This window comes from Chiloscyllium plagiosum, chromosome 33 (assembly GCF_004010195.1).
Source record: "Chiloscyllium plagiosum isolate BGI_BamShark_2017 chromosome 33, ASM401019v2, whole genome shotgun sequence".
Taxonomy (NCBI): Eukaryota; Metazoa; Chordata; class Chondrichthyes; order Orectolobiformes; family Hemiscylliidae; genus Chiloscyllium; species Chiloscyllium plagiosum.
Genome location: NC_057742.1, coordinates 38,387,313 through 38,410,809, shown reverse-complemented (window position 1 = coordinate 38,410,809; position 23,497 = coordinate 38,387,313). Strand labels below are relative to the sequence as shown.

The following is a 23,497-nucleotide window of genomic DNA, read 5'->3' as shown; positions in this document are numbered from 1 at the left end:
AACAGCAACTGGGGTGCGAAAACGTCTCCCCACAAACACACAAGAAATGGTAGCATATCAGGGAAGAGTCACTGAACAGTATTCTAGATAGCTGCAGGGTCAATGGTCGAGATAGCAAGAGAGTTAACAGTTGACCATGTGCAAGTCCTGATGTACCTGACTTACATGGGAGACAGTCCAAAGTTTAAACTTCTGATGGGCAATTACCCGGCATCCGGAATCCTCCTAAAAAGTCACCAACACTAAGTCAAAGTCAGAGTCTTCAGAGAGTTTTCACTTACTGATCTGAACAATTACCCAAGAAATGGTAGAGGATTAAAATCTGGTACCTGAAAAAGGCATGCCACCACTAACTCTTCCTCCACATCTTCCAACCTGACCTGATCTTGTCACCCGACACCCACCATAACTCACCAAAATACTCTCCAATCCAACTCCCCAATCTGACCCTAATGACCTGACCTCACTATGTGACTCCCCAATATAACCTCACCACATGATCCATCTCCAATCTGACCCCTATCCGACCTCATGCATCACTACCACCATACCCTCTTGCCATTTCACCCACCATCATATGATCCAGATGTCTGCTTGTCCATGTGCTACCTAATCCAGATACTACACCACAACTTATCGACTTAGGATACTCCCACCTCTTTACTCCACTCACCTACATGGATTCATTAAGAATCATTAAATAAGATTGACTGTTAAATAAGAATCATTAAATAAAGATGTTATTAAAATTTTAAAGAAATACAAAAATGAGTCAATGAAAATTACATTAATTATTTAAAAGAACAAAAATAATAAAAAGCTGTGTAATATATGAAAAATGTGAGAGAAGTTTCATTAAATTTACCAGTGCTATTCAAATCTTTTTGCAGCTTGTTGCTGCCCTTAAATGGTGTCATAGGAGCCTGGCCTTGTTACCCTTGCACTGTATTGAGGCATACCTGACTCGCTGGGTTGGGAGGTCTAGTGAGTGGCCAGCAATAGGAAACTGGTTGTAAGAAGCATTGACAGGTAAGTGGGCAGACGTTTCCTATAATTGACATCAGTTGGATGTTCTGGATCCAAGTATCATGAACTAATTGAACCAGCGTCTTAGATTTGGATCTTTGAAACAACCACAAAGCTTCAGTGGTGTTTTTTACAACCTCGCTTCTTAAAAGTCCTTAAATTCTGTCTGTACAGTACATCTTATTTACAAAAATCATCTTTCCCTTTCTGAATATTTTGGTTCTGAATTAAGAGTTTAGAGAAAAAAAGTATGAATAGTATTTCTCATCAATGTCATATGTAATGAAAAAATAATGCATTGGTCATTACACAGCTTGAGAATGTTGTTACACTATCTCTCCCTGAAACACACAAACATATTTAGAACCCCATTACAATAGCTTGTGAATTAGGGTTCAAATGAAACAGTGCTGTTTAAGTTTCAAATTTGAGCACAGTTGCCTACTAGGCCAAGGATCTAGTTAGAAGTACTTGCTTCTATGACACTGTACATAGCTAATCAGTGTCAAGAAGCACAAAAGTACTGCTCTTTTTGATAGCCAAGTCTGAAAGGAAGTGATGGCTTTTACAATTTTACCTCATTTAATAATAAAGCAGGTTAGTAGGGCTTGAAATTTGAGAAAAAACATTCTAATAATCTATAAAATGAAGTAATCTAGCCTCACTGTACTTCCTAGCTCCTATCTCTAAGAATTGAGAAGGAACATCTTCAACCAGAGGGTTGTTAATCTATGGAATTCCTTGCCTAGGAAAGTAGTTGACGCCACTTAGCAAACGTTTTTAAAGCTAAGGTAGTTTTTTTTTGAAAAATAATGGAATTAAGGGATATGGTGAGAGCATGGGTAGGTGGATCTGAGTCCACGAAAAGATCAGCCAAAGTCTTATTGAAAGGTGGAGTAGGCTCGAAGGGTTGGATGGCCTACTCCTGCTCCTAGTTCTTATGTTCTATCCTTCTACTCAATCTTGGCTGGAAAAAAAAGCAGAGAAAAATTCTAGGATATCAAAAGTAAAGTACAATGAACATTTGTAATTGAAGAATGTTAACTTATGCACATATCTGAGATACTTACAACATCAGCATCACCATAAAATGCAGCAAGATCCAGAGGTGTCCGTCCATTTTTATCTGCGTGGTCTGTAGCAGCACCTCTTTCTACTAGGGACTGAACCACTGGCAAGTGACCCTTCAGACAGGCCCAGCTGAGGGCAGTTAATCCCTCTTTATCCATTAGTGAAAGTGCTGCTCCTGTTGAACACAGAACATACAATTAAGAGACATTTTGTCTTCTGGCATGGCCTTCATCACTAAGATTGCAAGAGCCTTTCTTTAACCTCAGATTCTGAATAACTAACACTAAAAGCACCACTGACTTATTCGGGAAAAAAAATCAATTTAAGCAAAACTCAGATATACACAGAAAATACTTTCAATAGCACTTCTGAACTGGCATTGATTATATGCTTTTTTCTCAGGCCATTTGAAAATGTGATCTAACTCATTGACATTACATTACAGTGTGGAAACAGGCCCTTCGCCCAACAAGTCCACACTGACCTGCCGAAGCGCAACCCACCCATACCCCTACATTTACCCCTTACCTAATACTACGGGCAATTTAGCATGGCCAATTCACCTTACCTGCACATCTTTGGACTGTGGAAGGAAACCGGAGCACCCGGAGGAAACCCACGCAGACACGGGGAGAACGTGCAAACTTCACACAGTCAGTCGCCTGAGGCGGGAATTGAACCCAGGTCTCTGGCACTGTGCGGCAGCAGTGCTAACCACTATGCCACCGTGCCGACTAATGGAATGTTCATAATCAACATGTTCTACAAACACAGCGTTGCATTTTTTGTATTTCATACATAAACAAATTCTAAAGCCTGAATGAGGATTTCAAGAAAGGCTAAATTGCTGACACCACCACTACAGACAGTGCAATCTCCAAGCACTTAAGCTGGAACTTTACTGCCCCACCCAGTGGCAGCATGGCAGGCAGGAAGGGCTGTCGAATTGAACAATCCATGGCATGTCAGCAACATTGCTCCCTCTGGCTATTACCACAGTTGCAGTTAGGAGAGACTGAGGGTGGAATCTTACTCCCTGGCAAAATGATGAGAACATATCTTGTTCAGCAATCAAACTGTTCAAGTTGATTGACTTTCAATTGAATTTTGCATGACACACAATTAAATAGCCACCTCCAGGATTTGTATCCAGTTAGGTGGTGCAGGCAGGATGACCCATTAGACGTCCTGCTGAGAACTATTTTAAAGGGTCATTAGCAGTAGTAGAGAGGATTTTGTGGGTTGCTCATTTTCAGACATAAATGGTGGAAGATAATGGGTGACAGATGGAGAAGTGCATGTCACAAGGTAATGCTGGAAGCAGCATGTGCATGGAGACAGTGATCTTGCCAGACAATTGTAGTAGTTCTGTCAACTTCGCTAAATTTTAGAGAAGGTGAGCATTGCGAGTTGGTGAATATGGATTCAGTGCTGGATGTGATTAAGGTGAGTGCTATGTAAGACTCAAACAGTAGCTAGCGGTCGCCTTTGAGGCACAATACAGGTACTTTCTGCTGAAAGTCACTGCATTTAGTATTTCACTTTAATGATGGTATGTTTTCATTAGTGGAATTTTTGTTGATGGTTGTAAAATTCTTCACAGGACATTACAGTACCTTATCCTCCTGGCAACACCTTACCCTCACTGATTTGAAACCTCTTTCATTGCCAGACAGCTGCCAAAGACCTGCAACAGGGACATCTCTATCCACCAGAGACATGTGCTCAACAGCATCCATCGAGAGGCTGCCACCAGACTCACTTGAAAAATGGCCTGCATGACACTTCATGGCTGGGCTGGTCACCTCACAGCTTCTGTGACAATCCTCAGGATGTCAACAGGATTGAGGTTGGCTTCACACCACCTCCACCCAAAGTGGCAACCAAAGTGAAGGGGCCCCAGCAGCCATGAGAAGCAGCACCATTACACAGTGAGCTGGGGTGGGACTTGGAGATAATGGCAATCAGCAAAAGGAGACACCCAGTACCCCCCCACCCCCCAAAACACACACACACACACACACTTAAGTTACCAATACTGGAATTTAGTCATTAAAAGTATTTTATGTCACCTCAGGGAGTATAGGTATAATATTTTTTCCTTCCTAATGGAACCGAAATCCAGTTTCACAGTCAATGTTTCACTTAAAGTCTTTTCATCTGAAGTCCCAACTTTCAGCAATGTAACCCTGACTTTAAGTGAGGACATCCTGTACATGAAACCACACAGAAAAATGTCTCCTCAGATTGCATAACCATTCAGCAGTCACTTGAAAAAAGGCTGACTTAACACTCTTCATCCCACAGTAACCCCCTTCTTAATGTTGTACCAACTCGTGGGTGGCACGGTGGTTAGCACTGCTGCCTCACAGCGCCGGAGACCCGGGTTCAATTCCCGTCTCAGGCGACTGACTGTGTGGAGTTTGCACGTTCTCCCCGTGTCTGCGTGGGTTTCCTCTGGGTGCTCCGGTTTCCTCCCACAGTCCAAAGATGTGCAGGTCAGGTGAGTTGGCCATGCTAAATTGTCCGTAATGTTAGGTAAAGGGTAAATGTAGGGGTATGGGTGGGCTGCGCTTCGGCGGGGCGGCGTGGACTTGTTGGGCCGAAGGGCCTGTTTCCACACTGTAAGAATTCTAATCTAAAAAACTTGTAAAGTGAATACTGTAGTCCAAGAATTAGAACTTTGTCTTTTTTCATTGCAACACAAGAAAGCTTACAACCTCAAGGAGAGGCTGGACTGGCATTATTGGTCATCCTTCCACCAATGGAAGAAGATGTAGTAAGAATCGGTAAGGTAGCAGCAGTGTGAGCTGCTGTTGAGATCGGGGTGCCTCAGAGACTGATTACAAGAATGATGTGTCACACATGCCTTGGATCTATCTATGCAGTTATTTTTATGAAGATGAAACTCTTCACAATCAGCATTTGAAATCTCTTAGATTTACATAAAGCACTGACAATTGTGTTTTTTTTAAATCTCCTGCAGGAACACTTCCGAAGGCTGTGTGAGAGATGAGGGAAGAGTCCATTCTCAGTGAAAAGCATTACCTGGAGCAAGTTTCATTAGGAATCACACACACCTTCTGCCTGTGAAATAATACTTGATGGGCCCAGTATCACAGATTTATAAAACACTGGCACCAAGTGAATAACACTTCATAAGGGAGCAGGTGCTGCAGGAAGAGTCAACTAGACACCTCCCAAAAGAGGCCTGAGGAAACAGCTATATTCCCCACCTTGACACACATGCTGAGCTTCAAGACATATAAACTTAAATAGGTGATTGTTGAGCAGTGAAGAGCGTGTGCAGTGATCTGTTAAAACTCCCAGAGACAGTCTGCTTCCTTTAAGGTAGAAGAATCCATCTTGGCCATAAATGTCACACTGTCTCCAATATCTGAGCACTTTGCCAACTCATGTAGAGTTATATGTGGCAGGCTAATGAGTAGATGCAGACGCATAACAAAGCCCTTTAAATGATGGTGCTGATGTTGAGGGATATTGAGCTTTGATTCAAATGCAGCCAAATGTGCACACTTGGTTACCAGGGAAGTGCAGGTCAGCCCTGAGAGGGGATAAGTAGATTGGGACAGTGCCCCATTAGTGGCTTTCCTCAAGGCAATGCAAGTCATTCTCCTTTCCTTTGATAGAGACACAGGACCACAGGTGCCAAGACAATGTATATGAATCTTGAACCTGTACTTCTTGTCGAGGTGCTCATTAAATGAGGCAGGCTCCTAATATGCTCTCTTTGCACCCCACTTAAGGAGAGCAGATATGTTCCTAAGGCAGGAGGTACAGTAAGAAGACCTACAACACTGGCTAGTAACCGGACTGGGGGAAATGGTCACTGCTCAGGTAGGAAGCCAACTGCATGGGTGCATCAAAGTGGCAGAATCTCAAAAACTTGCCAAAAACTCAAAACTAACGAAAGCTAGGCTGTAGTAGCCAGCAGTGTGGAAGGGAACCATTAAAGAGGAATGGATTTGAACACAGCTGGGATTCTTTTAATGACTAGGCTCATTCATTGGACCAATGACGGAAGGTAATGATGACCCATTGGTTTCCTGCTTAGAGGCAGCCTCCAAATAGGCACGGGGGGGGGGTTGGGCTGGTTGGTCCAATGAAACAAAAGTGCTGGCCGGGAACCAGAAAGGTTATTGGCCCAATTACCTGCCTTCCTCCAAGAAATGTGTTGCTCGTTCTCATGGCAGTCTTTCCTGAGAAAACCTGCCCAGAATGGGGACAATGTTCAATGAGACATACTAACATGTAAATATCCTAATTTTCCTGGCATCCTCTTCTCAATCGCCACCTTTGTTGTGGAACTCCTGACTCCTGAACCCATGATTGGGCATTCGTCTTGAGTGTCCACTTTGTTGTATCAATCACTTTTAGTGATAAGTGATAAACTTTTATTTCAAAGAATGATATGTTATTTCCCAAGAAGTGCCACGATGCTGTTTATTTGTATCCCATATTGAACATGGGAAAAGTAAAGGAATGGGACTCCTGAATGACAATGCCTTGTGAAGAACATTATGTCTTCTTGTGGTGAGTAGCCCGATTTGCATGAAGTGAAAGTATGTGAATCTATATTGGGAGTGGCAGGGTATCAGACAGTTGTGGATAGCATGAGTATCAACTGTCCTCAGTTGAAGTCTGCCTTGCTGAGGGCATCGCAGATCTCATTCCCATGGATCTTTGTCAACTAATACTTCACAGCCAGAGCAACCACAGCACAGGCAGATTGCTCCGGGTGCACGTCTTCCTCCTCCTCTGAGGATGCAGAACCAGTCACATACTGAGGATGGGAAATGTGGTGTTTCCAACTTAAGTAAAGATTATAAGGGTACGAAGATTGAGTCAAAGTGCATTGGGAAAATAGGTTTTAAAAAAAGTATAATGGTAGATCTATAAAGGAGATTATTCATAATTCTCATCAACGGTATATTTTACTGAGAAAGGAGAAAGTTAAGAGAATAATGCACCATCTGTGGCTAACTTTAAAAAAATCAGGATGGTATTAAATTGAAAAATAAGGCTTACTTAAGGCATAAAGTTTATTGGCAGGCTGAAAGATTGGGCTAATTTTAGAAATCAACAAAGGATAACAAAAATACAAGAGTGGCTAAAGTAAGCTTTGATCCCTCAGAAAATAAGACTGGTGAATTAATAAAGGGAAACAAAGAAATGGCAGAGATGTTGAACATGTTTTGTGCGCCTTCACAGTAGAAGACACAAAGAGCATCCCAAGAGCAGTAGAACATCAATGGGGAAAAGAGAGGGAGGATCTTAAAACAATCATGTTAATGAGAGAAAAAACTACTAGGAAAGCTAATGAGACTAAAGGCTGACAAGTTCCTCAGTCTTGATAACTTCCATCCGAGGGCTTTAAAGAATTAGCTGCAGAGATAATAGATACATTGGCTATAATCTAAGAGTCTGCAAATTCTACAATGGATTGGAAAACATACGTAACAAGTCTGTACAAAAAAGAAGTGATACAGAACGCAGAGTAGTATAGATAACATATATCATTGTGGAAATACAAAAATCCTTTATTAAAGAGGTAGTAGAAATTCATAAAATTAACAGGAAGAATCAACATAGTTTTGTGAAAGGGAAACTCACTACAGTCCTTTGAGGGATTAACAAGAAGGGATAGATAAAAGGGAACAAGTAGATGTAGTGTCTTTGAATTTCAAGAATGGATTTGATAAATTTATACCCAAGGGAAAAAGAATCTAAAGATAAGGAATCTCTCACTTAAGATGATGAGAATTTATTTCTCTCAGAGAGTCATTAGCCATTGAAATTCTCTTTCAAAAAGACCAATGGTCATTGAATATATTCAAGTCTGATTTCAACAGAAGTTTGAAGGTTGTCATGAGTCATAGGGAAAGGCAGGGAAATGCAATTATGGTTAATAAATCTTAATAAATGCCGCAGCAGACTTGAACAGCCAACTGCTACTCCTATTTCTTATGTACTTACAGATCAATCTGTATGAGCAGCACTTTGAGGAAGCGCTTTGAATGGCCACATAGATGCAATCAGTTGGCTTCTGAACCTGAGGGAATCCTGCAATTCAGGCTATTCCTAAGCTGCCTAAGATTGATTGACCAGAATGGAGGGAAAAGTGGCATATTCAGGCCCTTCTCTGTTACTTGCATTCTGCAGTTATGGGTGTTGATTGTGAAAGTCTTTGCACATTTGACGCTAAAGCCTGGCAAGATCTGGAAGCAGAAATTTTCAGGGCAACTGTAACCTTCACCACTTCAGGTCCAGGATGTCCACACGTTGTTGAGGCCTGAGGTCATCTTCTGAAAGGCTGCACATATTTCCAATCAGCTGCCATGACAGGTGCAGCTTTCTACCATAACGCTCTAAAAGGTCAGGAAAGTTGAGTCATTGCTGATATATCTTCACACTCTCAAGAATCCGATGATGGCAACACTTTTGTCTGCTGCTGTATTGCTGTAATATCTGAGGCTAGCGGTGCCCCTCATTCTGTTGCTCCTCCTCTGGGATTCAACAGATCAGTGAATGCATGGACTCTATGTCTGGACATCGGGTGGCGATGGCCTAGTGGCATTATTGCTGCACTGTTAATGCAGAGACCCAGATAATATCCTGGGGACAGGGTTCAAATCCCACCATGGCAGTCAGTGAAATTTGAATTCAATAAAAATCTGGAATTAAGATTCTAATGATGACTATGAAACGATTGTCAGAAAAACCATCTGGTTAACTAATGTCTTATAGGGAAGGAAACTGTGATCCTTACCTGGTCTGGCTGGCATGTGATTCCTGACTCACAGGTATGTTGTAGATTCTTAATTGTTCTCTGGGCAATTAGGGATGAGTAATAAATGCAGGCCCAGCCAGCAACACCCTCATCTCATGAATTAATTAAAAATAAAGCCATTCAATTCAGCTGGCAATAAAGCCCAGTTGGTTATTGGCAGTTTATGCTATTACATGGCACCTGAACTGACACCCACTTGTTGATTATATCATCCATCTAGAATAGCAATTCCTCATCAGAGAGCTCTGGCTATGTAAGTGAGCATTCTTACTGCTTTTACCTTTATATAGCTGACTCAATGTCAGTTCCAATTGACAATAGCTTTGCACAGTGCAGCATCTTCAGCTACGTTGCTGGGGTGCCGACAAAGCTGTGCATTCCTCTTAAAATCTTAGTGGAACATAATGATTGAGACTTACTGCCCTTTTTGGCACTCTAATTGGTCTATTCCTGTCAGATGGGTACCTGCTGTGAGCATTAGCACAAAGATATAGGAAACATCTCCGAAGCCACTCCCTTGTGTTTGTGGCACAAGCACATCAATGAAATGGTACCAAACTTCAGTTTCTGAAGTCTATCTCATATTTTTATCTCAAGGTGTTGCTGCTCTCAGTGCTATCCTGTTGTTAAGACTGGCCCGTTCCTTGCTATTTTCCCTCTTTAATCTGATGATTTCATGTCCATTTAAGTCAATAACCTCCTGTTGTATATGCACTGTCTCTAACTTGCTGAGGGGTATAATCCATGTATCATTGGGAACACACAAAAATGTTTTTTCATTAACATCATACAAGTCCCATTGGGCATTTCGCCCAATTAGTTGTCAATTTCATTAGCAATCCAGTCCTGGGAAAGCTGGACAGAGGTGGGCAAGTATTTAGAATACCTGTCTGATGGTAATTTCCATGATTCTTCCAGCCTGCTTGGCTCATTCCAACCAGTTTGGAAAGCACCCAGTCTTAGTGTCTGACAAACCATGCTCTAGTAAAATCATAATTTTTGAGATGCCGGGGTGATATTCTGGATGGGCTTGATGTTAGGTTAGCTCAAGGAGAGGCAGTTGCACAGAAAAGTTTAGGGATTGAATTCCAGACCCGAGAGTTGAAGGCACAGCCACCAATAAAGAGGTTAAAATAAAGAGGCCAGAATTAGAGCAGTATCGTGGGAATGCAGAATATTTCAGAGATTGGGAGAGGTGAGGCCAATTAAGGTTTGAAAACAAGAACAAGATTTTTAAAATTAGGCAAAGTAGGTCTATGAGGACGGGTACTGGATGAAATGGGTACATTGCAGGTTAAGACATAGACAGCAGCAATTTGGAAGATTTAGAATAAATTCTCAAGAGGTTGTGAGTCTTTGGAATTCTCTTCCTCAAAAGGCAGAGAATGCTGAATATTTCAGTATTTTAAGGCTGAGATAGATCGAATCCTGATTACCAAGGGTTGATTTGGGGTATTTAGGAATTGGGAGCGTGCAGGAACGTAGAATTGAAGTTAAAATTGGATTTTATTGATTGATTAAGCAGACTGGAAGGGCTGAGTAGCCTAATCTTGTTCCTTGCTTGTAGATTTGCACAAGTTATTAAGTATATAACATTGGAGCAGGCACTGTAATGTTTTTTTCTGGAGGTCACAGCAACAGATAATTAAGGGGAGAAGTCATGCAACATGTGGAATTAGCAGTTTTAGAGGTGACATGATTATGTGGTCATGGTTAAGCATGACATCAAGTTTGCAAACTATCTGATGAGGCCTCAGAAAGCTGCGAGGGAAATAACTCACATCAGTGACTTAGAACGGTGGTTGTAGTGGGGACTGTACATGATGGCTTCAGTTTTTTCCAATACACTGTTGGACAACATGTCTGATCATCCAACACTGATTATTGGAGAAACAGTCTGACAATATAGAGAAGTGATGAATTTGAGAGAGGTGGTGGGGAAACATACATGATTATTGTTAAACCACATGCAGAAAATGACACTGTTTTAGGAGGATGTCACCAAGTGGCAACATGCAGGTCTGAACTAAGCACAGAAGAATTGGGGCAAGAGTGGGAATACAATCACTACAGATGATTTCCTGATTGTGATCAAATAGATAAGAATGGAGCAGGCAAATACAGAACCATCCAACAGATCAACCGTGTCAAAGGGCTGCAACAGATTGATGAGAACATTGAGGGACAATGTTTGAGACAGGATATCACTGCAACTTTGATAAGAACTAGTTTTGAACAGAACCAGGGTGGAAGTCTGACTGGCTTTCAAACAAGGAGCTCCAGTAAAGTTGGAAATTTGGGCAGCAAATACTCAAGAACTCCACTGATCTATTCCCATTTAACTTGGAGCTGAACATGTTTTGATACAAGTGTGCATTTGTGATTAACATATTTCCAAAGCAACATTGTCTATTTTGCAAACTTGAAGAATTATGGAAAAGATATTTCAGAATCTCAATCTCTGAAGCTAACCTTGAGCAAGCAAGAACTCCACAGTATCCAGATGCCCCTCCGACGCTGCCATCATGAGTGGCGTTCTACCCTGCTTGTCTGCCATATTTGCATCTGCACCATGTGTTAACAGCAAATCCACGATCTGGAAACACATACGACATGAATCCATTTACTGGCAGGTATCTGAGACAACTTTAACAAACAATACATGATAAGAATTCTTACAAATAGGTGAGGAGAATGCAGAAATAGGAGCAGGAGTAAGTCACTTAATCCTTCTAGCTTGCTATGCCATTTAAAAAATCATGCCTAATCTGATACTCCATATTCCTGCCTGATAATCTTTCACCCTCTTGTTCATCAAGAAACTGTCCATTTCTGCTGAAGAAATATTCAAATATTGCTTCCAAAATCTTTTGAGGAAGAAAATTCAAAAGAGTTAACTTGAATGAGAAAAGGTTCTTATCTGGATTCACCAAGAAGAAATATCTATTCCACATACACATTGCCAAGACTTCTTGGGATCTTCTATATTTAAGTGAAGTTGCTTCTTACTCTTCTAAACTCCAGCAGATACAAGCCAACCTGTCTAATCTTCACTCATAAGACAACCCATCCATTCCAGGTTTTGGAGGAGTTGAGAGTGTGTTGCTGGAAAAGCACAGCAGGTCAGGCAGCATCCGAGGAGCAGTGGAATCGACATTTTGGGTTGGAGCCCTTCATCAGGAATTCCAGGTTTTGGGCTGGTAAACCTTCTCTGAACTGTCTCCAATGCATTTATATCCTTCTTTAAATAAGGAGACTAATATTGTTCACAGTACACTAAATATTGTCTCACCAATTTCACCTAATATAATTGAAGCACAACCCCTTTTACATTCAGTCAGAGACTGACATAATGTGCTCACCTGCCAGTGTCCTTGTCTTACTGCACTGAATAGTGGGACAATCCCCCGTCGGTTGGACTGTGACACTGCTGCTCCTTGTTCCAACAGTAGTCTGCACACTTCCAGCTTGCCTCGTCCAGCGGCAGCAGTCAATGCTAAGAACAGATAAACACAATTTCTGGGGTACATAGAAATTTTGGGGAACAAGGTTATTCAACTCAACAAATCTACCCAGGTTTTGAAGGATTTTAGATCCACCTCCCCACCTTCAAAGCACATTATCCATATAATTATACTTATTGATAAGTATCTGCCTGCTTCCTGAAATATTATCTATTATCTGGTCCAACAGACTTCCCGTTAAATTCATTCCTCTTTGAACAAAAATGTATTGTCTGACTTTGTTTTACTCTTAATGCTTTTTTGAATTTTTGTTGTCAGTTCCTTGACTCTCTTATCACAGTAAACCAACACTTATAGAAAGGACACATAGCAATAGTCATACAATTGAGTCATTACTTTAAATTTCAGCTGCATGTTTTCTGTGTGTTTTCAAAAGAAAATCTATAATATTTTGACTGTTGATAATGGAGTAAAATTATGGATTTGGATTGAACAAAATTAAAATGACAGTACTTTACATTTGTCTTAATGAGAGAAGAATATGGTGCTAGCATAGCAGGAAAGAAAACGGTTAGCAATACAGATAGGATATAAATAGATAAAGAGAAAGTACTTGATAAATTCATAGACCTCAAAATAGAAAAGTTATTTCATACTGAGAGGATACATTTTCAGATTATTAATGGAAATAAAAGTGGAAAATACGGAGGCTCTGGCTCCAATTACCAGTCTGCATTAGATATGGGAGTGTTGTCACATGCCTGAAGGTGTACACACATTACACTCTTGTCTGAGAAAGGAGAGGAATAAACCCATGAATAAACCCAAAAACTACAGACTTATTTAGGCTCAGTTGTACAATAAATCTTGATCTGGAACATCATTAATTTATACCTGTAAATATATGGATTAATTGATTAAACACAATATAAAATTGTTTTAGGCAAAATACATTGACAAACTTGATTATTTTCTTTGATTACACAGTGGAAGTGACAGATGAGCACAGTTGCAGGTGAACTTCAGATATGGACGTTCAAGAAGCATTTAACAAAGACTACATCACAGACTAATGAGAAATGTTAACACCCTCTGAATTATAAAGGGCAGTGGCATCATGGATACTAAATGTATAATGGGACAAGAAGTAGACAGAAGTGACGAATGGCTGTTCTTCAGATTGCAAAAACCCCCAGGGTGGTATTAAGACCATTGCTTTTTCTGACACATATTAATGATTTGAAGTTGGGTACACAAGTATAGTTTCAAATATTTCAGCTAACACAAAACGCTGCAGTCTGAAAAGCAACCCTCTGTCACGATCCTCTGTCTTCCACCTTCAAAACCATTCTGTATCCAAATGGCTAGTTTTCCCTGTATTCCATGTGATCTAACCTTGCTAACCAGTTCACCATGAGGAACCTTGTCGAACGCCTTCCTGAAGTCCATATAGATCACATCCACCGCTCTGCCCTCATCAATCCTCTTTGTTACTTCTTCAAAAAACTCAATCAAGTTTGTGAGACATGACTTCCTGCACAAAGCCATGTTGACTGTCCCGAATCAGTCATTGCCTATCCAAATACATGAGTCAAGAGTGCAGTACTGGAAAAGCATGGCAGGTCAGACAGCACCTGAGGAGCAGGAGAATCGATGTTTCGGGCAAAATCCCTTCATCAAGAAGTCCTCACTTTCGCTTAAATTCCTCAAATTCATGTAAACCCTGTCCCTCAGGATTCCCTCCAACAATTTGCCTACCACTGATGTCAGGTTCACCGGTCTCTAGTTCCCTGGCTTTTTCTTACCACCTTTCTTAAACAGTGGCACCACATTAGCCAACCTCCAGTCTTCCGGCACCTCATCGGTGACTATCCATGATACAAATATCTCATCGTAGGGCCTAGCAATCACTTCCCGAGCTTCCCTGCTGCAATTTCTGATAACCTTCCCCACTGTCCATGATACCACCTATTTTAGTGCCATCAGCAAATGTACTAATCATACCTTGTACATTCTCATCCAAATCTTCGACATATATAACAACAGCAATAGGCCCAGCACCAGCCCCTGAGGCACTCCACTAGTCACAGGCCTCTAGTCCAACAAGCATCCTTCCACTATTACCCTCGGCTTTCTACCATCAAGCCAATTTTGTATCCAATTTGCCAGCTTGCCCTGGATTCCATGTGATTCAACCTTTCAGAGCAACCTTATCAAAAGCTTACTGAAATCCATACCTCTATCGCCCTGCCATCGTCAACCTTCCTGGTCACTTAGAGTCATAGAGATGTACAGCATGGAAACAGACCCTTCAGTCCAACCCGCCCATGCTGACCAGGTATCCCAACCCAATCTAGTCCCACCTGCCAGCATCCGGCATATATCCCTCCAAACCCTTCCTGTTCATATACCCATCCAAATGCCTCTTAAATGTTGCAAAAGTACTAGCCTCCACCACTTCCTCTGGCAGCTCATTCCATACACATACCACCCTCTGTGTGAAAAAGTTGCCCCTTAGGTCTCTTTTATATCTTTCCCCTTTCACCCTCTAGTTTTGGACTCCCTGACCCAGGAAAATCATGCCCCTCATGATTTTGTAAACCTCTATAAGGGCACCCCTCAACCTCCGAAGCTCAGGGAAAACAGCCCCAGCCTGTTCAGCCTCTCCGTGTAGCTCAAATCCTCCAAACCTGGCAACATCCTTGTAAATCTTTTCTGAACCCTTTCAAGTTTCACAACATCTTTCCGATAGGAAGGAGACCAGAACTGCACGCAATATTCCAACAATGGCCTAACCAATGTCCTGTAGAGCTGAAACACAACCTCCCAACTCCTGTACTCAGTACTCTGGCCAATAAAGGAAAGCATATCAAACGCCGCCTTCACTATCCTATCTACCTGCGACTCCACTTTCAAGGAGCTATGAACCTACACTCCAAGGTCTCTTTGTTCAGCAACACTCCCTAGAACCTTACCATTAAGTGTAAAAGTCCTCCTAAGATTGCTTTCCCAAAATGCAGCACCTTGCATTTATCTGAATTAAACTCCATCTGCCACTTCTCAACCCATTGGCCCATCTGGTCCAGATCCTGATGTAATCTGAGGTAACCTGCTTCGCTGTCCACAACACCTCCAATTTTGGTGTCATCTGCAAACTTACTAACTGTACCTCTTATGCTCACATTCAAATCATTTATGTAAGTGACAAAAAGTAGAGGACCCATCACCGATCCTTGTGGCACTCGACTGGTCACAGGCCTCCAGTCTGCAAAACAACCCTCCTCCACCGCCCTCTGTCCTCTACCTTTGAGCCCGCTCTGCATCCAAATGGCTAGTTCTCCCTGTATTCCGTGAGATTAACCTTGCTAACCAGTCTCCCATGGGGAACCTTGTCGAATGCCTTACTGAAGTCCATATAGACTTCATCCAGCATCTGCAGACCTCACTTTCTCCTCCATATAGATCACATCTACCGCTCTGCCCTCATCAATCCTCTTTGTTACTTCTTCAAAAAACTCAATCAAGTTTGTGAGACATGATTTCCCACGCTCAAAGCTATGTTGACTATCCCTAATCAGTTCTTGTCTTTTCAAAGGAAAAACCATGAAGTGTCAGACACCCCAGATGGGACATTTCATCAAAGAACTCGAACAAGTTTGTGAGGCAAGATCTCCCATGCACAAAGCCACGCTGACTACTACTAATCAAACCCTCCCTTTCCAAATGCATGTATATCTTATCTCTCAGAATCATCTCAAATCACTTACCCACCACAGATTAAACATACTGGTCTATAGTTCCCAGGGTTTTCTTTGTTGCCCTTATTGAATAATGGCACATTTCCAACTCACCAGTGTTCCAGGATCTCACCCATGGTCAACATGGCTAACATGGCATGGTGGCTCAGTGGTTTGCACTACTGCCTTATAGAGCACCAGCGACCTGGGTTTGATTCCACCCTCGGCCGACTGTCTGGGTGGAGTTTGCACATTCTCCCCATGTTTGAGTGTGTTTGCTCTGGATGCTCCGCTTTCCTTCCACAAAAGTGTATTAATCGGTATAAATAGAGGATAGGGGAATGGTCTGAGTGGGTTAACTCTTTGGAGGGTCTGTGTGGACTTGTTGGGCTGAAGGGTCTGTTTCTCCTCTAGCCTCTTGCAGTGTTCTTGGATGTATCTAGTCAGGACCAGGAGATTTATCCACTTTCATACATTCCAATACATCCAACACCTCTCTATTGTGATATGGTCTCTCCCCAAGATATCACCACTAAATTCCCCAAGTTTTCAAATGTTCTTGTCTTTCTCCATAGTCAACACAGAAGAGAAAGATTCATTGAGAACCTCATCCCTCTCCTGCGGTTCCACACATATATGTCCACTTTGGTCCTTGAGGCACCCTATTTTCTCTCTAGTTATTCTTTATCCTTTAATATACTTCTTTTCTCCACCAGCACCCTATATCCACTACCCTACCCCCACCCCGACACTCCACCCAAACTATAGCATAAATGCTGTCCCCTCCACACTTCACTTCAGCTCTGGTGAAGACTCATCTAGACCAGTGTTTCTCAACCTCTCCGTATTCAACGCCCCCTTCTTATCCTTGAAATCAGGCAAAGCCCCCAAATCACCAAGTCTGTTTTTGCACATATGACTGCAATACACTGCAGTGCTGAAACCGGAAAACTTTTGTGAAATATGTTTTATATATAAAAATAAATGTTATCATTTATTACTGTTCTTACTGTCCACCTACTTTTGCACACAGCAATGTCCTTCAAGGACACTGCAGTCTTCCAAGTGATTGGTAAGCTCTCTACAAAGTCGTTCAGTGCCCCCTTGCCACCCTCTTTGACTTCAACGCCCACCAAAGGAAGGCAAACGCCCCTCAGGGGGTGCTTCCACCCCCGTTGAGAAACACTGAGCTCGACTCAAAATGTTAGCTTTCTCTCTCTCCATGGATGCTGTCTGATCCGCTGTGGTCTCCAGCATTTGTTATTCTCAGTACAAATTCTATCATCCGTAGTAATTTGCTCTTCAGTTTAAAGAGAAATTTGATATAGAGGTATTCAAAATCATGAAAGTTTTTAATATATCATTAAAAAGGAAAACAGTTTCCAGGGCAGAAAGATCAATAACCAGAGCAGACAGAATTAACGTGATAAGCAAAAGCAGTGTTTTTGTTTGTGCTGAGATATGATTACATGAAATGCACTCCCCTGAAAGGATGTTAGGATATGGTCCAATATGAATAACACTCAAAAGGCAATAATGAAAGAGAAAAAAGTAACATGGTTATGGGACTGATTGGATAGCACTTTCAAAATACTGGCACAGGCATTATGGCAGTCTGGGAAAAGTTTTAAAACTTGAAGTGGCTCACTGGCTGGACTGCCATACTGAAGTTAAGCGTCGACAATTATGAAATTAATCAAATTCAGGGATATAATAATTCCAGCCAAATGTATCCTAACCGCTGCAGTATATTATATAGCTCAGGTGGGACCAGATCCTTGACGTAGTAAATATGTTGGGATTGGAAACTAATAAAAGCTTTGAAAACCAGAATAAAGTATATCTATGTTGGCCATTTTATGATGTTTTTCAATAAATTTGCTCTGTGCAGAAACCTAACATGGGCCCCCATCACACATTGTAATTGGTTTGTTGGTCACAAAGCCAGCCTCTTACCAAAAATAATGAATTAACTCATTCTACTGTATGGATAAACAAAAAGCAAGAAAAATCCCTAACGCCATTTCAAAGTGTAAGTTCACTTTGTGGTTAACTTATAAAAACAACTGTTCAAACTTTTCTCTTGGTATTTCATTTCAGCGAAAACCTTTTACACTCTCAATAAAACCTTTCATTTGTATAATGGCTTTTGCACACTCTATTGCATTTAATTTAGAAGCCACAGAAGATAGATAAGGAACGTGTGAGATTGAAACATTATTTTTCTCATTCAGAATTTTACATTTTCCAATGGTATTGTATGGAATACCGGAGATGAAGCTAAGGGTACTTTAACAAATACTGAATTAGACAGAAAATTTTATTGTTGGTCCTTGATGCTCTCGTGGTGAAAATTTTCTGATCTTTGAGAGCACTGGGATCGCCATCTGATCATTCTTTGCACTTAACCAGTTGAGTTTATTGTTGTAGGCAATTTTAATTATTAATCTGATTTAATGTGATCAGCCACATTTCTGCATTTGATACCTCACGTAAGAATACATAAAAAGCAACACTGTTCAATAAGTCATAGATTATGAAAGTAAGCTCAGAATAAAAGAAAAGCACCAAGTTATGATGAGAATATAACATTAAACTAGTTTTGGGGAAAATTATGAACAACAGAAAAAAATATTTGTGGGCGGCACGGTGGCACAGTGGTTAGCACTGCTGCCTCACAGCGCCTGAGACCCGGGTTCAATTCCCGCCTCAGGCGACTGACTGTGTGGAGTTTGCACGTTCTCCCCGTGTCTGTGTGGGTTTCCTCCGGATGCTCCGGTTTCCTCCCACAGTCCAAAAGATGTGCAGGGTCAGGTGAATTGGCCATGCTAAATTGCCCGTAGTGTTAGGTAAGGGGTAAATGTAGGGGTATGGGTGGGTTTCGCTTCGGCGGGTCGGTGTGGACTTGTTGGGCCGAAGGGCCTGTTTCCACACTCTAATCTAATCTAATCTAATATTTTTCAAAGACAGTCTGCCAGTGATCTCAATTCATTAGAGGACATGACAGAAATGCTATTGAAGTTAATGTTAGGCCTGTCTACAGAAATGTAATCATACCAGAAACTTTTGCAACTCTGGCTGTATTTAAAACTGACAATTTTGTGAAGCATATCAAGACCATATGTTATGTCATCCTCCATTAAAGTGGAAAGAATAAACAAGCAAGAAATACTTCAATGCTCTCAGAAAACCCTCTCATTCCTGCCTCAAGTGATTACAGAGCAAGTTAAAAGCCATCAAGAGACTAAACAGAAACACTCAAAAGCTAATGTTTTTGATGCATTTTGCATAAAAATAAACAAAAGTGAGACTTTGTTTTGAGGTTTTTAAATAGCAAACAAGTAGATGACAAGATACAAAGAACAAAATAGGGGCACAGCAGTAGCAATAATATGGAGACAAGGGCACCTCAATTATCCTGTTTCCCCAAACCTGGCCTTTAAAAATAGGCACCCGCATTTCCCATTTTTAGTAATGGGGGACAGGCTGGATTCCTCCAACTCCAATAATGTTTAGCAATTTTTATTGTTGCGTTTTGCCATTTGTGATCTGTTGTGACTTTTCCAGTTCTCTTAGATTAACTTATGAGATGAAAATCCTTTATTCCTATTTTGGATTACCGTCTACTAAATACAAATAAAGTGCATGGGACTGTCTGGCCTACGTCATTCATTTCACTCCTAACACTGTGTCATGGATGCACAAAACAGTAACTGAAGAGAACATTGTTCTCAAAAATATATTGATAAAAATGTTGCTGCCTAGCCTTCACAACAGTGTATGTCCAATATGGCCAAATTCTGGCCAATGTTGTTGACTCTTAACTGCCTCTAGCAAACCATTCAGTTGTACTAAACTATGAGGCTGAGTAGAACAAAGAATGATGATAATGCAAACAAATGCACCATTCAGCATTTATCTCGGCATTGAATTTGGGCAAGAGAAAAGCATAAACAACCCAATCCTCAACACTACCACTGGAGGACGTCTGATAAAATTGGGATAGCTGTTCCACAAACTCATCACATCAAACTTGTAGAATCATATATTGCAAGCAATGTCCCAGACTCCTTCGTTACCATGATTCAGTATGGCTTGTTTCATCAGCCGATATTACCTCTAAGTTCTATTGGTGTGTGGATATCCTAGAATCACAAAAGAACTGTACAGTCGCTCACAAACGATCCCCTTTCAGATACTGCACGTGACTGGCCATGTGAAAAAAAATCAAAAGAACTATGTATTGAAATGTATAGGATGCACACAGTAAATAAAATTGAGAGGGTTCATTGGGGTAAGCACACTCGAAGTGACAACACATTGGTATTCAGCCATTAAACAGTGACATTGTGAGTCTTTATTATTGACTCTTGAACTTACAAAGCCTCATCGATCAGAAAAAACATAGTGAAGGAAGCTATAAGAATATAAGAAATTAGAATAGGAAAAGGTCATTCTGCCCCTCAAGCCTGCTCCACCATTCAATGGAATCATTATGATCATTCCGCCCTTTCCCATAACCCTTGATTCCTGTACTGATCAACTGTCTGTATGCCTATCTATCTATCTCAGCCTTAAATATACACAGGAACTCTTTATCCCCATGGCTCTATGCAGCAAGGAATTCCCAAGGTCCACAGCCCTATGAGAGAAGTAATTCCTGCTCATCTCAGTCTTAAATTAATGTCCCTTTATTCTGAGACTATACCCTCTGGTCCTAGACTCTCATGAGGAGAAATATCCTCTGAGAATTTCTGTCAAGCTCCTTAAGAATATTTATGCTTCAATGAGATCATCTCGCCTCCTAAATTCCAACGAGTAGAGTCCCAAACTCAAGAGTTGTTGCTTATAAGACAATCCATCCAATCCTGGGATCAAGTGAGTTAACCTTCTCTAAACTGGCTCCAATGAAATAATATTTTTCCATTGTTTCTCTCCTCCACATTGAACACCATTTGGAAGAAGCATGGAGGGCAAAATAAAACATAATGTACTCTCGGTGAGAGACTTCAATGATTGAGCTGATTGAGCTGAAGGACAGTTTTCCAGGTAGGTCTGCAACAAGTGGTGAAAGATCTATCAAGAGGAAGAAATCTTCTTCCCCTAATCCTGACCTATTGCAGATGACATGTCCACAACAATGTCCATGACAATATTTATAGGTGTGACCCCAACATCGTCTTTGTGGAGATGGAGTCCCACTTACATAATGAGAAAACCTTCTTTCATGCTAAGTGCCACTTATATCATGCATCCATTATGTGGCATTAGCAGCAGCAGCAGCAAGATTCCATGTCACCACAGCCTGTGACCTCATGGTGCAGTCTCTCTCTCTCTCTCTCTCTCTCTCTCTCTCATGCAACCATAACTGGCAAACCAGCTGATCAATTCTTATTGAATGTTAAAGTGTAACCCTGAATCAGCATCAAGGGTCCATAAAATTGAATTGCCAATGTACTGAAGCTAAACAACAGGATTACGCACAGCAAAAGATGGACAATATTCAGACTTAGGGTTATAAATGACCAGTAATATTTTTGCCTCACAATTGATAGGGAATGACCATCTACAATACTTAACTGAATCAGCTATAGAAATAATGTGGTACAAGAGCAGGTCTATTCTACAAGATATTCTACATCTTGTGATTCCCAAAGTCTGCCCACCATCTACAAGGCACAAGTCAGGAATGTGATGAAAGAGTCTCCATTAGCCTCAATGAGGGAAACATTTCTGGCTGGAAGAGCTGCTCCTTTTTTTGAGGTTTTTTAGATGTTGGAGGTGATTTCCTCGAATTCCAGGAGCAGCAATTACTGTTTTATATGCTGTTTCATTGTTTTTGAACTTTGGAAAAAAAAAGTCAAAACAACAGCAGTTTAAAAGGGAGAAGAGCAGACAAAGGAAGCACATGTTGCAGCTGTACAGGACCCTTGGTTAGGCCACATTTGGAGTACTGTGTGCAGTTCTGGTCGCCTCACTTTAGGAAAGATGTGGAACCTTTGGAGAGGGTGCAGAGAAGATTTACCAGGATGTTGCCTGGAATGGAGAATAGGTCGTATGAGGATAGGTTGAGAGTGCTATGCCTTTTCTCATTGGAACGGCGAAGGATGAGGGGTGACTTGATAGAGGTTTATAAGATGATCAGAGGAATAGATAGAGTAGACAGTCAGAAACTTTTTCCCCCGGGTACAACAGGGTGTTACAAGTGGACATATATTTAAGGTGAAGGGTGGAATGTATAGGGAGGATGTCAGGGGTAGGTTCTTTACCCAGAGGGTGGTGGGGGCATGGAATGCGTTGCCTGTGGGAGTGGCAGAGTCAGAATCATTGGTGACCTTTAAGCGGCAATTGGATAGGGACATGGATGGGTACTTAAGCTAGGACAAATGTTCGATGTGTAGGTCAGGCGAATTGGCCATGCTAAATTGCCCGTAGTGTTAGGTAAAGGGATAAATGTAGGGGAATGGGTGAGTTGCGCTTCGGCGGGTCGGTGTGGACTTGTTGGGCCGAAGGGCCTGTTTCCACACTAAGTAAGCTAATCTAATCTAAAAACATCGTGGGCTGAAGGGCCTGTTCTATGCTGTATTGTTCTATGTTCTACATGGTGAGGACAGCGCAGGAGGGAGAAAGAGAGAGAGAGAAAGAGAAAGAACCTGCACAATTACTGCCTTTGCTGTTTGAATTCGTGTATCGCTGGACATCGTAGTGCATCTGAGAAAATTAACAAACAGTGAAATTTACAACTAATCTTGGAGGAACTGTTGGGCGAAGTTCACAGCACAGAATCAGATAAGTTAATTGTTGTTTTAAATATGTCCAAGAGAAAGGCTGCAGTAGTGAGTATAGTGGATTCTTTCTTGATTATGTGTTTTTGGAGATAAGTCTCTAGATTAAACTTAAAATATAAGCCATAGCTATTAATTTAACCTGGGGCAGTGTTTGTAGAGGAATAAAACAGTGTTATTTTCTGGGTCTGTAGGTTGTGAAGGAGCAAAAATGGCCTTTGCAATGATATGTACTTCTTGTCAGATGTGGGAGTTTAAAGAGAGTTTAAGGGTTACTGCGGATTACATCTGCCATAAATGAGGTTGGATGCAAATCTTATCAGATCAAGTGGATCGGTTGGAGAGACAGATAGAAGTGATGAGGAATTTGCAACAGCAACAGTATGTGATGGATGGTAGTCATAGGAAGGGGGAAAGTCTCAGATACAGTCACATAGAGGGGTTAACTCCAGGAAGAGTGAGAGAGGTTGGCACCTAGGACAGGAGTCTTTTGTGGATATACCCATTTCAAACAGGTATGCTGTTTTGGAAAATGTAGGGGGTGATGGATTCTCAGGGGAATGTAGCACGAACAGCCAAGTTTCTGGTATTGAGACTGGCTCT

The 23,497-nt window shown here is 41.3% G+C and overlaps 1 protein-coding gene across 17 annotated transcripts in view; it reads right to left on the bottom strand.

The window, feature by feature from the left end:
- LOC122540026 (protein TANC2) overlaps positions 1-23,497 on the bottom strand; it is a 1,063,581-nt gene that overhangs the window by 55,633 nt on the left and 984,451 nt on the right. For all 17 annotated transcript variants that reach the window (XM_043675319.1, XM_043675327.1, XM_043675320.1 and 14 more), the window contains 3 exons: positions 12,271-12,404; positions 11,381-11,504; positions 2,097-2,272 (listed from right to left, as the gene is read on the bottom strand). In XM_043675319.1, coding sequence (XP_043531254.1) covers positions 2,097-2,272; positions 11,381-11,504; positions 12,271-12,404 — 434 coding nt within the window. The remainder of the gene's footprint in view (positions 1-2,096; positions 2,273-11,380; positions 11,505-12,270; positions 12,405-23,497) is intronic.